At 45.5% G+C, this 16,485-nt stretch overlaps 1 protein-coding gene across 2 annotated transcripts in view; it reads left to right on the top strand.

The window, feature by feature from the left end:
* Positions 1–16,485, top strand: part of EFHC2 (EF-hand domain containing 2) — a 122,276-nt gene that overhangs the window by 64,837 nt on the left and 40,954 nt on the right. For both annotated transcript variants that reach the window (XM_075333539.1, XM_075333538.1), the window contains exon 11: positions 11,551–11,684. In XM_075333539.1, the coding sequence (XP_075189654.1) occupies positions 11,551–11,684 (134 nt within the window). The remainder of the gene's footprint in view (positions 1–11,550; positions 11,685–16,485) is intronic.

Here is a 16,485-nt window from a genome sequence, read left to right as displayed (position 1 = left end):
CTGCCTGCAGCTGTTCTCCTGGGCAATGATGTGGGAGAGCTACGATGCCAATTCGTGGCTGCATGAAGCCACATGTAAGTAACGATCTGCCTGTGTGTACTTAACCAGTGACCTGTAGAGGTCCCTAGTACGTACACAAGTTGGGAGGGGGAGGGATTGTGAAGATGTAATTTACCCTCTCACTGTATATGCTGTGATACTATGTCATGATATGTATATTTCCCTGGTTGTATTAGTTGTAATTCATGTATTTTCTTGGGGGAGCTACTGGTCTCAATGTGTCTCTCTCATACAATTGCAGTCTTGGCATCTAATGTGATTATGTAAATAGCCTGTCCTCTTCTATCCAGAGTTGTGTATCTAGTCTGTAATTGCATTGGCCAGTGAAGGAATAGTCATTGTTCTGCACAGCAGGGGATCCCTTCATCTACTGTGGCTGGCAGACATATTGGAGCCCTGTGATGGACCAAACCATTGATGATAGGATGTGTGACCCCTACCCCCTGAACAAACATGGTGGGCTGGTCAAGGAGCACAGACAATGCATTTCCCTTTTTGTTACTTCAGAGTGAGCTGGAACTAAGAAGAAGAAGGAGCTCCCAGCATGGGTGGCTGTGGACACGAACGGAGCTAGGCCTGTGTGGCGGCCCGTGGGATTGTGTGGAACTCTTTGGACTACTGTAAGGACGATTGCTTTGTTATCCGGTCCGAGGATTGTCGGGAAGGGCCCCCGAATCTGTTTTATGTGGACTAATCGTGTGCTGTTCCTGTATTCCTGTTAATAAACCTGTTGGATCGTTCCTCGGCCTCGTCCATCCTTTGCTCTCTTGTACACCCCCGTCACAGCGGGTGCTTTCGCTAGCGATGTCGCTGCGTGTATGTGACGCCCTGGCAAAACCAGATAGTCACAGTTAGGCCCCCGCATAACACCTTCCCTCACCAGTGGGCGTGACCAGGCGGTTGAGACACGGCCACCCAGGGGTCTAGACAGCCTGGCGTGGGAGAGCAAGCAGATCAGTTTGAAGTTCAGTTTGGAGAGGAGTGTGGGCTGAAGCTAGGTGTAGCTCCAGCAGGAAGTTCAAGTTGAACGGTACCAGGGTAGGAGCCCTGGTGCCTCTGGCTAGGAGGCAGATCGTGGTCTCCGTCGGCAGTTGACGGGAAGACAGCTCGGCAGAACCGAGGTGGACTGGGACAGGGTACCGACACGGGGAACCGACCCGGAAACCGTAGCACAAAGGGGGGTAACCGTAGCACAAAGGGGGGTACTCGCACCCTGAAGCCAGAACCAGAAACAAGCGAACTGGTTAATTCACCGATTGAGGCCAGGACTAGAGGTCCTGTCCCACCCAAAGTCCCTTATTGAAGACAACAGCCCACTGATAGGGATAGGAGGTCACCGCCAGGGCCCATAGATCCCACAGGCCAGCGTCTGCGGGCACGGCTCCTTAGGCCACATCCAGCCGGGAGCGGACTCCTGAGTTTCAGACTAGGAAGTCCACCTTACACAAAACAGTGCAGAGGGAAGAGATAGAGACCACCAGCCGGGTGGGGACCCGAATGCAACCGGCCGCGGCACCAGCCACCAGCACCTTGGTTTACCAGAGACTTGTGTGGTTTATTAACTGTGAGTAAACAAACACTCCCTGCGGTCACTATACCCTGCACAGAGGCACCGGGTCCACCATCCCTACCCACGGAGGGGTTAGCAACTAGCTGCCGCAACATCTCCCTCGGGTGCCCCCCAACTGCAGCAGTGATGGCCCACCTCACCACACACCATGGGTGGCGTCACGGACTTAATACGGCCTAGCCCGTACATCTACGTCCCCCTTTTTATTCGGCGTATCCGCGAGACCCCCGAGTCCATAGACCCTCAAGCCACCAACTGCTCTTAACGAGACCTGACCACCTGAGCAAGGTAGTGCTCACTCATCACTAATTCCATGGAATGAATAGGTCTGCCTAAGTGCTCTTCATTGTAGCTAATAGAGAGTAATGTTGAGTGCTCCCCTCTATAATGCTCATATTCCTCTAATGGAGTCAGGGAGAACACTTGGTTTAAAGGGAATGTGTCTGAGAGAAAGTTTTTCTGTAATTTATTGTTTTCAGACTGAAAACTCACTGTTTTTTTTCATATGTAAATGAGGCATAAGTTCTCTGAGTGTGATTAGAGCACTTCCCTAGCTCCTGCCTCCCCTGCCCTATTCCCCATCCAGCCCCACCTTCCCCTGCCTAAAGGTGGCTTTACACGCTACGAGATCGCTAAAGCGGAATTTGTGACGCACATCCGGCCGCTTTAGCGATGTCGTTGCATGTGACACCTATTAGCGATTTTGAATCGTTGCAAAAACGTTCAAAATCGCTAATCGTGACATGCCCCCCTCTTCCCAATTATCATTGCTGCTGCAGTAATGATGTTGTTCCTCGTTCCTGCGGCAGCACACATCGCTACGTGCGACACCGCAGAAACGAGGAACTTCACCTTACCTGCGTCCCGCCAGCAATGAGGAAGGAAGGAGGTGGGCGGGATGTTCGTCCAGCTCATCTCCGCCCCTCTGCTTTGATTGGGCGGCCGTTTATTGACGTTGCTGTGACGCTGAATGAACCGCCCCCTTAGAAAGGAGACGGTTCGCCGGTCATAGCGACGTCGCAGAGCAGGTATGTGCGTGTGACGCTGCCGTAGCGATAATGTTCACTACGGCAGCGATCACCACATATCGGCCGTACGATGGGGGCGGGTGCTATCACGCTCAACATCGCTAGCATCGGCTAGCGTTGTCGCAGCATGTAAAGCGGCCTTTACTGACAGCTCACAGACTGTGTTGTTAAGATAGGGAGCTGTCAATCAAGCAGGGGGAAGATTGGGCTGGGCATACAGCCGGGGAGGCAGAGGCTTGGGAAATTCTTTGATCACACCCAGAACACTTTAACTTAATTTGTATAGGAATTGAAATAGTGATTTTTTTTTCTATCAAAGACCAACAGATTGTATCAGTAAAGATGTGGATGACATTATCTTTCAGAAAGCAACATGATCATATGTTGGGAGGGAGGGAAAGGTTGGATTATTCTGACATGTGCTCATTAAACCCTCTAAGGTAATCAGTATTCCTTTAGAATATTATTCTGTAATTATTGACTACAAAAATGTTTATCGGTGACTACTTTAATTTGTAAGTTAATAAGCTCATCTACCAATGACAAGGTGCAACTCATGGATGGTTCCTATTTCTAGTGACTCACCTAGCCAGGCCTTACATAAAATGGGAAAGAGAGAGGATCTAGCTAAGCTCTAGAAGATGGTTAAACAAGGGTGCGCAGCCCAATAAAATTTGCAAAAAAAAAAAAGAGGTTCTTAAAGGTACTTTACACACTGCGACCTCGCTAGCAATCTCAGCGATGTGAAATTCTAGATCTCAAGTGCGATCTTTTGAGATCGCACATAGGTTATTTTACGCATGTGTGATCTGGAAAGATCGCACTTGCGATGTAAAATTTCACATCACTAACGAGATCGCTATCGAGGTTGCAGCGTGTAAAGTACCCTTTAGTTAACCTTTTTCTACCGAAAAGTGAGTAATCCTATCTACCAAAGACAATATGAACCTGATGGATAGTCCCTCTCTCTAGTGACTCACATCTCTATGCACCTAGCCATGTCTTACATGAACTGGGAAAGAGAGAAGCTCTAATTAAAACCAGTTTGGGAAAGATGGTCGGACAAGGGAGTGCTGCCCAATAAAATGATTACATATGTCAAAAGACATGAGCTTCTTAGATAATATTTTTTTTACCAAAAAATGAGTAATCCTATCTACCAATAACAATGTGAACCTCATGGATGGTCCCTAGCGCTAGTGACTCACCCCTCGGTGTGCCTAGCCAGGCCTCACATGGACTGGGAAAGAGGAAAGCTCCAGCTTAGCTCTGATTTATACCAGTCTGGGATTGATATTTTTATCAGGGTGCCAAGTACAAGAAGGGGGACACCCCAATAAACAATGCAGAAAATAAACAGACAAGGCCAACACTCCCATAGTAATAAATTAAAGTGCATCAAGTATAGCAATACATTGTATACCCGGCTGTCGTTTGAGTAAATAAATTCAGTTGAGTTTAATAATGAAAAAAGCTGTTCATACAGAAGAAAATGAATTCTGAATGGAAACAATTTTAGGAACTGTAAAACTATATTTGAGAAACAATTTTAGGATATCACATAGCGGAGACAGGGTAACATGAGAGCCCAATACACCTCATAACCCAGGCATTCCGCATCAACTCTTACCCAAGGCATTGACATTGGCTGAAATGTGACAGTTAAAAATAACCCCTCAAAAATCTGAACCATCATTTAGAAGTTGAGCTTGGCCGGGATGTGAACAAGATAAGAGAAGTTTAGATGCTTTATCTTAAAATATTCGCAACCTATAAAAACAACACTGGGCAGCGACATTCCATGGTTTATTAATGCATTTTTCTGGCCAGAAACAGCTCATTTCGTCCCTGAGATATACACATTTGGCATTTGTGTTTCTGTTTGGTATTTTGAGGTGTAGGCAATTTCTTCTTTTACTGTTGCTGTTACATTTTTGTGTTTCTTATGTATTTGGAATGTTATTTCTTCAGATGTTTTACATACTTTAACTGACTTGTACATTCGTTCTTTATCGTACTAGTCACCTGAGAAGGAGTGAAATTGGTGAAACATAATAGCTATTTATCATGAGGATTTTTTTTTCTATCAATTCCACATGCTGATTTTGCAAGTGGGAAATATTAGAAAATTTGACACTTTTTTTGCATTTTTTAAAAAAATTGAAGCATAATTTATTTTAGCTTGTTCATGCTGGAGTCCATTATCGTTTTGCACTTTTTCTTCTTCCAGGAGCCATAACTTTTTATGCTTCCTTTGACATAGACATATGAGGCTGTATTTGTGTGGAATGAGTTGAAATTTAGACTGACACCATTAACGCTACCTAGTACTGTACTGAAAAAATGAAGAAAAATTGTAACTCAAGTGAAATAGTGAAAAAACTGCAATTCTACCATTGTTTTTAGGGTTCATTTTTACATTCAATGTTTTAAGTTTTTTTAGTTACTATTATGTGCAAAGAGCCCCGTCACATGCAACAACGTATGTAACGATATATTGCCGGGGTCACGGATTCCGTGACGCACATCCGGCATCGTTAGCGACGTCGTTGCGTGTGACTCCAACGAGCGACCATTAACGATGGAAAATACTCACCAAATCGTCCATTGTTGACATGTCGTTCATTTTCAAAAGATTGTTGATTGTTGAGGTCGCAGGTTGTTCGTCGTTCCCGAGGCAGCACACATCACTACGTGTAACACCTCAGGAACGACGAACTACAGCTTACCTGCGCCTGCCGGTAATGAGGAAGGAAGGAGGTGGGCGGGATGTTACGGCCGCTCATCTCCGCCCCTCCGCTTCTATTGGGCGGCCGCTTAGTGACGCCGCTGTGACGCCGCAAAATCTGCTTCCTTAGAAAGGAGGCGGTTCGCCGGTAGGTAAGTCCGTGTGACGGCTCCGAACAGTATTGTGCGCCACAGGCAGCGATTTGCCTGTGACGCACAAACGACGGGGGCTTATACGCTTGCTAGCGATATCGCTAGCGATATCGCTACGTGTGATGGGTCATTTACTTCCCCTGATGATAAGCCAGCTTCCGGTCTTCATTATACAGGATTCCTCCTCCCCTTCTCTTCAGAATCCCTGTAACATCAGGTGCGCTTCCCGAAATCCTTCGCCTGCCCATTATACCTGCTGTCCCTCCCGGCACTGTGAAGCAACAGTGACTCCCTGGCGCCTGTGCACTTCAAAATTGAAGCCTGTGCACACAGATGGGCTTAATAGTGCACGGAGGAACAGGCATAATGCGACGGTGCAAGATTTCCAGATGCACACCTGACATCACAAGACCACCGGGAAAAAGAAGGGGAGTAAGAATCATATATAATGAAGACCAGTAGCAGGCCTACCTTGAGGGCAGCACATGCCCCATAGTCCGGATTATAGAATATATAAAAGAGGATTTTTGTCAAACAACCCATCATCCAGAAAGCATACAGGTACGGCTAATTTCACCTTTATGCCACCTGTATGCCCATATTAATAACTAAAAAAACCGCAAAAGGGTACCAGATTCCCTTTAAAGTTTTATTTAATATTCAGTTTATTTTAAGTTTACAGTTTTGATTTTATTGTGGTATGTAATAAAACTTTATAATCACCTATGAGGTTCATGGGATTGCAAAGATTGCACCCCTTGATTATGTTGGACCTTGACCTTCATAGATTGACAGCGGCATCTAAGTAGTTAAACAGCAGCCATTGAAGCTAGCTTTGATCACTACTGTTAGGCTATGTCCGCACGTTGCTTTTTACCTGCTTTTTTGCTGCTTTTTCAACTGCAGCGTTTAATGCCAAAATGGTTGTGTTCTGCTTTTCAAGCAAAGTCTATGGGAATTTGGGTTTCTTGTCCACACTATGCAGTTCAAACTGCAGCCTTTTTGTTGCAGAACTTTGGTCAAAAACTCAGCTTTGCAGTGGAAAACCCAAATGGCAAAAACAATTGACATGTCAGTTGTTTTTGCCATTTGGGTTTTGCACTGCAAAGCTGAGTTTTTGACCAAAGTTCTGCAACAAAAAGGCTGCAGTTTGAACTGCATAGTGCGGACAAGAAACCCAAATTCCCATAGACTTTGCTTGAAAAGCAGAACACAACCATTTTGGCATTAAACGCTGCAGTTGAAAAAGCAGCAAAAGAGCAGCAAAAAAGCAGGTAAAAAGCAACGTGCGGACATAGCCTTATAGGTATTTGCCGGCTGTACAACACAAATGAAAAAAAACAACAATGTCCTGAAATATAAAAATATCACAAAATTCTTTCTTTACAATCGTTGTCCGAAACAATTCACCGAAAAAAATGAAAAAAGATTAAATAAACATGACAGATGAAAAAACAGCCATAAATACCAACACCATGTCAGGACACTAATGCACACCAGGATGAAGCAGGCCCTCATTTTGGTATTGGTAAGTCTGGCTGTTTTTAATTCTGTGATGTATTTTCTTAAAGGGATGTCCAGTCTAAAATGCAGTATGTGCTGTGGGGATTCTGCGGCGACAGAGCCGGTCACGTGGCTGCAAGTATGCAATCTGCATACACCTGTTTTATGATATGTAGTGACGCTATTAATACTGTAATACTGTAATAGGTTGCCTAGTATTAGACAACAAACCCCTTTAATTTCTAGGTTTGATATACTTTTAACTACTTTTAGACCATCCATAGACTTAAAACGTCTTGGCAGTCTGTATATTACCCTGCAATGGCCTTCTAAAAAATCATTGCACAGTAAGCAGATGCACGATGCTGTGCAAAGAGATGACTGTCTGACACATCCAGACTCCACATCCAGACTCTACATCCAGCATGGAAAGTATTGAGATGGTTTATCATAGAATCATACAATGGTAGAGTTGGAAGGGACCTCAAGGACCATCGGATCCAACCCCCTGCGAGTGCAGGTGTGGTACCTTTGGTCTTCAGGCGCCACAGGATATTACACCACTTTTTAGGGGTAATATCTATCCCAGGTCAGGAGGGGGTTAACCTGCCGGTGCCTTCACAAAACACACACAAACAACAGCAGGTGCTTACTCACAGGGGGTTGGACTAGGGAAGACAGGGGAGCCAGCCATCACAAAGCATGGGACTTCCCGGTCACTAGGACAACCACTGGGGGCGAGCACCACATGGGGTATAAGTAAGCGCAACCATCACACTCTAGACAGAACCTTCCTGGGCACAGCTTGGGATAACACCTAGAACTGACAACTGGAGTTATTGTTCCTCTCTCTTTGTGGGCCTGTGGCTTAGAGCAGGAGGCTCAGCCCGAGTCCGGGTAGCTACAGAGGGACACTTCACTAAAAGACTTTCACTGGCAATGGTGGTGACCGCCGACAGATCCGGGATCGGCTGGAGCCCATCGTGGCAGAGGACGGTACTCTAGGGCAGCACCTGAACAACCTGTGAGTAAAAAGACTTGGAACCGCAGACCCTGCCTCTGCCTCTCCTTTACCGGCACCATCGATCAGCGCTGCGGTGCCAACGGGGACTACCACTACCCCCGCCATCCTTCCCGGCGTAATCCCACTCCACCTGTGGGGAGTGACACCATCCCGGCTGCACTTAACATCTGCCCCGGAGAGAGACCCTGCAGCTGCGGCCCTCATCTCTGGCCGCGTACCACAGGTGGCATCACGATCCTAATAGACTTTCCTAACCTCCAACTACTACCTCCATCCTCTTTACCACCCTCCAACCCTCCTTCCTGTATGCCTCGGGGTAACGGAACCGGGCCAGGCCAGCCCGTGACAATGCAGAGAATCTGCACCCTCGACCCGGCAATGAGTAGGTTAAAACACCTGCCCCGTGGGGCGCTACACAGGTTTTCCTAAATCATCCCAGCTATTTGTTTATCCAGCTTCCAATTGAAGATTTCCATTGATGGAGAGCTCACCACCTCCCATGGTAGCCTGTTACCATCTCTGCCTTTCTGGTCACTACACTGCGCTAAATGAGTTCTGTGTATGCAGATTATGAAGCACTAAGAGCACACAGCCTTACCTGAACTTAGAAGGAATTTTACTGAACCTTTACGGCATATGGTAAAGGCGTATCAACTCCGGTGATTAGTTGTTATTTCCGGCCAGACATCCTCACTGTAGAGATATATATATATATATATATATATATATATGCAGATTGGCCGTCAGTCTTACTCAGCAGCACTTTTGGCAGAATAACCCCTCTGACCTCTGACGTCTATGTCCCAAAAGGGTACGCTTTCTGGAAAAACAAGCGTTTGTTAATGAATATACGTATAATTGACATGTCTTTACATAAGATGGAATCTATATGAATAATTTAGTTTTTCATATTGACGTAAACCTTTATAAGAGAACCTCTTGCAGTATAAGTTACAATGACCACTATTTACCACTAGGTGGAGAACCAGCATAAGCTATGATAGGACACGGAGATCAGAGCTTTCACCCCTTTGAGGCTTAACCCAATCTCATAGTACAAACTGGCTTCATCTACAGACAAATATGCTCATAAAAACTGTTACTGGCAACCCGTAAATTCATTCAAATGAGTTCAGATAATGAATGAATGTAAATCTGTTTATGGTAATGTTTTCCTTGCTTGTTCCATAAATTAGATGTGATTGCTCAGCACATGCTGGAATCTCAGCAAAATAAAAGCACTCAGTTATAGTAGATCTAGGGTTTATCAGAACATTGTAAGCACTCGGAAAGGTCTAGCATGCACTAGATATGTTATGTCTTGTTAAAGGGATTGTCCCATCTTGTTAGATGAGTAAAACCACAACTTTCTAGATTACCTCTTGTTAAAAAATGATCTGCATTCTCAAAAACAGACTTAATTTTTAAATCTATAGCTTACTTCTGCAGTTTGTCAAAAGTAGATAGTGTCCTAGGTAAGTAGCACCTTTTGCAAGCTCCTTCATTTAGAAGTTGTATGCGCTGTTCTGAAGCGGGATCGATTACTGGATCTGGCAAGCTTCAGTGAATTTGTTGCTCCTCCGACGCTGCAGAAGCAAAGCTGCCTCTGCTTGCAGTATGGGAGAGTGTACAGTTTCCACCATAAGCACTACCATGGTCTGAACCTTCTCCAAGACCGCACCATCTCCAGAATGCAGGAAGTAGGAAGGCAAGACTACATGGCACTGCTGAAAGAATCAAAGGAGAGAAAATGGTAATATCATCAGCTCACTGGGGTAGGAGGAATTCAATAGTGGGTGCAGTACATGGATTTTAAATGAAAAGGGCATTACCAGTGCGAGACGTAGATTAAGAGAGCAGACTATCAGTCGTTACATGTCTCACATTGGTAATGTCCCTAAAATAAGCCCTGGAGGCAGATTCATGGGGAGATCTGTGTCCGTCCCATAGCTATTAACAGGTATGACTGGAATAAGACATCGGATCACAGCTATCAAGGTGTATCCTTTTATTCAACATTCTATTTTATTCAAACCTGCATGTTTGGATGCAATATTACATCTAACCCCAGGATACTCCTCTCTTCTCCACTCTTGCACGTTCTATATTATTTTTTGTCTGCTGTTATTTCTTACTAAGATAATGATAAAGACAATTCAAAAAGTTGCTAGAAAGTGAACCCTGTATGTTAATTTGGTAGCTGCCTTAAGATAAAAGTCTGTTTTTTATGCTAATTCACACTCTCATCACATAGGCCCCAATTCATTAAGATTGGTGTTACGTACACCGGTCTTAATGAGGCACATGCAGGAATAAAATGTGGCTAACTCATCCAGTGGTGTGGACCTCCAAATGCCTCCCCAGAAATGCTGCTCCAGTCCCACCCCAGCTGCTGACCAGTTCTGCTAACTTTGGCTGAGCTTTCTGAAAGTGAAGTGAAACCTCCAAAACAATTTTTCAAATTATTTTACGCCAGAATTCTGGCATAAACGCTTTGATGGACTGGGGCCACAATGAGTTAACTAATAATCGGCCTATACTAAAGGCCCTTATATACATTAGATAAATGATGACTGAACCCCCATTTATTGTTGGGCTTGGCCGACAGTCTAATGTGTATGGGGTACCTCCCTACTGTCCTTGAAAAATTATGTTGGGGAAGATAAGCATCCGGCATGTCTGATTTCGGTCTGCTGATCCCTTTTCGCTGTGTTAAGCCACCGACAAAGATAGCGGTAGCCGCTCTCTCATAGAAAGTATAGGAGTGTGCAGCAAAGTGAGCACACTTGTGTATGGGAGAGGCAGGAGAGATAGGTGCTCAGCTGAATAATCAGCAGAACCATCATTCGGTCAACTGTTAACTACTGTGTATAGGACTCTCAATTATTAGATTCTTTCCTACACAAGAGGGAGAATAAGTACAGGAGTAAAATCTGTACTTGCATCTATGGGTTGGAAAGTGTGACCCTGTTTTATCTATCTATCTATCTATCTATCTATCTATCTATCTATCATAATGCTACTGTCAGCGGCAAAACAGGCGTTTCAATCACCACTCCGGCAGAATCTGAGGAGCTCCACTGTAAACTATTATGCAGAGATCTGGTTGGATGGTGGAGCAAATGTTAAAAAACACAAAATAATTAAGCCAACAAATGGTCAGGTAGTCCCAGGTCAGAATTAGAGTGTGTATAAGAACAAATTCCCTTGAGTCTGAACAGATAATAATACCCCAGAATAATGCACTCAGTACAACACAATACCTGGCACTAGGTATGAAACACTAGAAAGGTAAACCGGGTAATAGGAACGCTAAATGTCAATCAGTCTGAGTGGGCGGATGAGCACAATGTGCACTCACCTCAACATCTCCGCCAGTGCCGCTGAGTTGACTGGAGCAGCGGCGGGAGCGCAGCACAGTATCTATAGGTCCATGTATCGATCAATCTTTCTTCCTATGTTCATCTATTCCTCTTTTCTTTCAGTTTCCTATGGCGGACATTGCTTCAATCATGAGTAAACTAAGAAGTATTGGCGAATCCAACTCTAGAGAGATAAAACAACAGTTTGTGGCTAATGATCCAAGAAACAGGAATGAGATGACGTATGAAACCTTCAGGTATGGAATGTGAATGTAAAATATAGCTGTGTGATCCAAGGGTGGGCTATATTTATCATCTTTTAAGGGAGTCTATCACTTTTACTGTATGTTTGATGACTTCATGGTGACCAGAGAGGTGTCAGAGGTTACACTTGCCTCTCTGGTTTCCCAAATCTCTCTATTTAAAATACAGTGCTGAGTGGTCTGATCTATCAGCATGATTTAGGAAGTCATGGGATGAATTAATCAACCTCCATACACCACCGGCGTGTTCTTGAGTGTATTCACAGCTGCACTAAGTACATAACTATAACTCTTGTATTTTGCGGGACACGTAGCACTTGGCATTCCATCTATGTATCCAAGATGTCAACACGTGGAAATGTTTGACCAACTACTGACACTTGTTGCTACATCGCACTATTGCACCACCTGCAAACTGCATGTTACTGTTTGTACTAAAACCTGTACTAGGATATTTGTTTTCTTAGTATTATGAATTATTAGTGTCTATTTTCCATTGAATATATTAAATATTATTTATCATGTACAAAGCATTCATTAATGAGTGTAAGGACAGAAAGTTAAAGTAGTTGTTAGTAATTTTGGCTTTACTGTTTCCTAGCCACCTACTCACCCACCTATATGGAAAAATTCACAGGGTCTTCCCTGTTTTTCCACTTGATTTCCTTTACATTCTTGTCTTATTTTTGTGCCTTTTTATATTTATTTGGATTACCCCCAAAAAAGGTTACTTTTACAAATATGAAAGAACATCCATATACACCTTATAAATCCTGGAAATTGAGCAAAAATTCTTTCAAGGGGTTGTCTTGTCCCTGTTCAGGTATAGGTATTGATGTCCTATCTGTCATCAATAGCAGATCAGTGGGGGTTCCACACCTGTTACCTCCACCGGTCAGCTCTTACCTGCTCTGGCCACTGGTAAACACTTTGAATGGGCTGCACTCAGTAGCTCCATTGAACCTGGTGCGGCCCCTGTCATCTAAAGCAGCACAACTTCTATATAAAAGATTGGGAGCTGTTCTGCAGTACCTTGTAGCAGCTGCTACACTTTCAACAGACCTGCTGAGTGCATCTCCATTCAAAGTGTTAGACGGCCGTTAGAGTCTGGTGACTAGGATGTGACTGGATAGGAAACCCTAAGCTGGCCCTCAGACTAGGTAGCACCCTGAGCTGACTCTCAATCCAGAGGAATACTTGATGGTAATGAGCTCTGGGTCCCCAGCGTGTCCCTATCTCCTGTCCAAGGCCCTGATGTAACACCCTCCACACCTACCACCCAATGGTCAGGCCGGGACAGTAGTCACAAAACCCCACCGACAAACAACAATGATAGGGGGACAACAAAGCTCACGCACACAAAAAACAAACAGGGGAACTATAGGAAGATGTATAGTGGGTAAATAAGGTAAGGAGAAGATAAGTGAACAACTGGATAACTTTCACACCAAACAACCAAAGATGACAACAGCAGCAGCAGCAACCTCCTTTTTGCTCCAGAAAAAGCTCTAGAATTAATTCTTAATAACCGGAACCCTCTGCTTGGAGGATATTTATCCACGTTGGGAGTGGTTATCAGCGGAAACACCTGAGCAGGGGTAATGAATTAACTGCTAGCAAGAAACTGGTAATTAAACCCCATGCATGCCAAAAGGAAAAAAACACATTTAGGGTATGTGCGCACGTTGCTTTTTACCTGCTTTTTACCTGCTTTTTTGCTGCTTTTTCTTCTGCGCTGTTTAATGCCAAAATGGATGTGTTCTTCTATTCAAGCAAAGTCTATGGGAATTTGGGTTTCTTGTTCACACTATGTTGTTCAAAATGCTGCCTTTTTGTGGCAGAACTTTGGTCAAAAACTCAGCTTTGCAGTGCAAAACCCAAATGGCAAAAACAATTGACATGTTGCTTCTTTGAAAAGCTGAGTTTTTGACCAAAGTTCTGCCTCAAAAAGGCTGCATTTTGAACAACATAGTGTGAACAAGAAACCCAAATTCCCATAGACTTTGCTTGAATAGAAGAACACATCCATTTGGGCATTAAACAGCGCAGAAGAAAAAGCAGCAAAAAAGCAGGTAAAAAGCAGGTAAAAAGCAACGTGCGCACATACCCTTAATGTGTATAATCTCAGATGGTATATCAGAGACTCAAAAACTGAGACTGTCACTATTCTCCAAGGGAGACGACCGTGACAGCAGCACCACAGGTTTCCTATTGATGACCCATGTTGTTAACAGTTTATCAATGCCTATGCCCAGACAACCCCTTTAATATTAAATGTCACTGTTATTTAAAAAAACAACAAAAAAAAAACGATTCAAAAATAATAAAACCTGTAATTCTTAAACAAAACAACACATGAGGTCACCTCTTTCCTTCTAAGGCTGTGTCCGCACTTTCCGTTTTCACCTGCGTTTCACCTGCGTTTTGGATCCGTTTTGAACTGCAGCGTTTTCATGCCAAAATGCATGCGTTTTGATTTTCCAGCAAAATCTATGGAAATTGTTGATTTCTTGTCCGCACTTTGCGTTTACAAACGCAGCGTTTAATTTGCATAATTTTGGGCAAAAACTCAGCGTTCAAAGAAGCAGCATGTCAATTGTTTTTGCCATTTGGGCTGCGTTTTGATAACATTGAAGTCAATGAGAAGTTGCAAAAAGCAAGAAATATCAAAATTCCAGCGTTTTACATGCTTTTTAGCTGCAGAAAACATGCGTTTTGGACATCAAAATAATGAAATGATATGTCTCTTTACACACACAAATAGTACGACAATTAAATTAATGAAAAATATTAATTTATTGCTATTTTAGCGATAAATAGTATAAAACCGCTATAATTATATGAAATATAGCTATTTTCGTTATTATTTCAATAATTATGTGTTCCTTTTTTTTCCCTTTTTTCATTGTGTTTGACTGTTTAAACCAGGGGTGGGGAACCTCCGGCCCGCGGGCCGTATACGGCCCGTGACGACTTTTTATGCGGCCCCCGGGCACATTCCCGGGGACCATTGTGCTTTGGTGGCAGCCGCGCTTTTCCCGGCTGCCGGCCCTTTAAATCCCACAGCCTGATGCCCTGTGGGTAGATGCTAGAATGTACGGGCTCTCTCCAGATCCTGACTTCCAGGACCTGACTGCAGCCCATACATTCTAGGCTTATCCCCGGCCTGTGTGCTCTGGTGGGCGGGTAAGCAGCAAGCTGCGATAAAGTCACACAGAAGAGCTGCAGCAGGTTTACCAGCCTCCCGAAACTGTGCTGTGTGTGTGTGTGACTCTCCCTCCCCCTCACTGCGAGTACTCAACCCATCGCTGCCCCCCCCCCCCCCCGCTCAGTGCTGTGTACACCCTCGTACTGTGTGTACCCCCCAATGCTGTATGTACCCCCCAATGCTGTGTGTACCCCCTCGTGCTGTGTACCCCCTCGTGCTGTATGTACCCCCCAATGCTGTGTGTACCCCCTTGTGCTGTATGTACCCCCTAGTACAGTGTGTACCCCCTAGTACAGTGAGTACCCCCTAATGCTGTGTGTACCCCCTAATGCTGTGTGTACCCCTTAATGCTGTGTGTATCCCTCATGCTGTGTACCCCCTCGTGCTGTGTACCCCCTCGTGCTGTGTACCCCCTCGTGCTGTGTACCCCCTCGTGCTGTGTGTACCCCCTCGTGCTGTGTGTACCCCCTCGTGCTGTGTGTACCCCCTCGTGCTGTGTGTACCCCCTCATGCTGTGTACCTCCTAGTACAGTGTGTACCCCCCAGTGCTGTGTACCCCCAGGTGCTGTGTGTACCCCCTAGTGCTGTGTGTACCCCCTAGTGCTGTGTACACCCCAGTGCTGTGTGTACCCCCTCGTGCTATGTGCCCCCTAGTGCAGTGTGTACCACCTAGTGCAGCGAGTACCCCCTAGTACAGTGAGTACCCCCTAATGCTGTGTGTACCCCTTAATGCTGTGTGTACCCCCTAATGCTGTGTGTACCCCTTAATGCTGTGTGTACCCCCTCGTGCTGTGTACCCCCTCGTGCTGTGTACCCCCTCGTGCTGTGTACCCCCTCGTGCTGTGTGTACCCCCTCATGCTGTGTACCTCCTAGTACAGTGTGTACCCCCCAGTGCTGTGTACCCCCAGGTGCTGTGTGTACCCCCTAGTGCTGTGTGTACCCCCTAATGCTGTGTACACCCCAGTGCTGTGTACCCCCTCAGCGCGGTGTAACCCCTCACTGCTGTCCGTGCCCCCCCTAGTGCTGTCTGTACCCCCTGGGTGATGTCTATGCCCCCCCACCAGTGCTGTCCGCACCACCTAATGCTGTCCATGCTGCCACCAGTGCTGTCCATGCCACGGTGAGTGCTGCCTGTGTCCCCCTTATGCTGTCCATGCTCCCCAGTGCTGTGTGCCACCCCTCAGTGCTCTTAACTCGCTACTGCTGTCTGTACCCTCCCACTGCTTTCTATGCTCCCCAGTCCGTGCTCTCCTATTGATGTCTATGTTCCCCCAGACCTGTCTGTCTCCCTAATGCTGCCACCCAGTGCAGTCCGTGCTGCCACCCAGTGCAGTGCGTGCTGCCACCCAGTGCAGTGCGTGCTGCCACCCAGTGCAGTGCGTGCTGCCACCCAGTGCTGTGCGTGTCCCCAGTCATGTCTGTGCCACCGCCAGGGCTGTCCATGCCCCCTACTGATGTATATGCCCCAGCCCCTCCTGTGATGTATATGCCCCAGCTCCTCCTGTGATGTATATGCCCCAGCCCCTCCTGTGATGTATATGCCCCAGCCCCTCCTGTGATGTATATGCCCCAGCCCCTCCTGTGAT

This window comes from Anomaloglossus baeobatrachus, chromosome 2 (assembly GCF_048569485.1).
Source record: "Anomaloglossus baeobatrachus isolate aAnoBae1 chromosome 2, aAnoBae1.hap1, whole genome shotgun sequence".
Lineage (NCBI taxonomy): Eukaryota > Metazoa > Chordata > Amphibia > Anura > Aromobatidae > Anomaloglossus > Anomaloglossus baeobatrachus.
The sequence above is the reverse complement of the archived record's forward strand: the minus strand, read 5'-3'. Positions and strand labels throughout refer to the sequence as shown.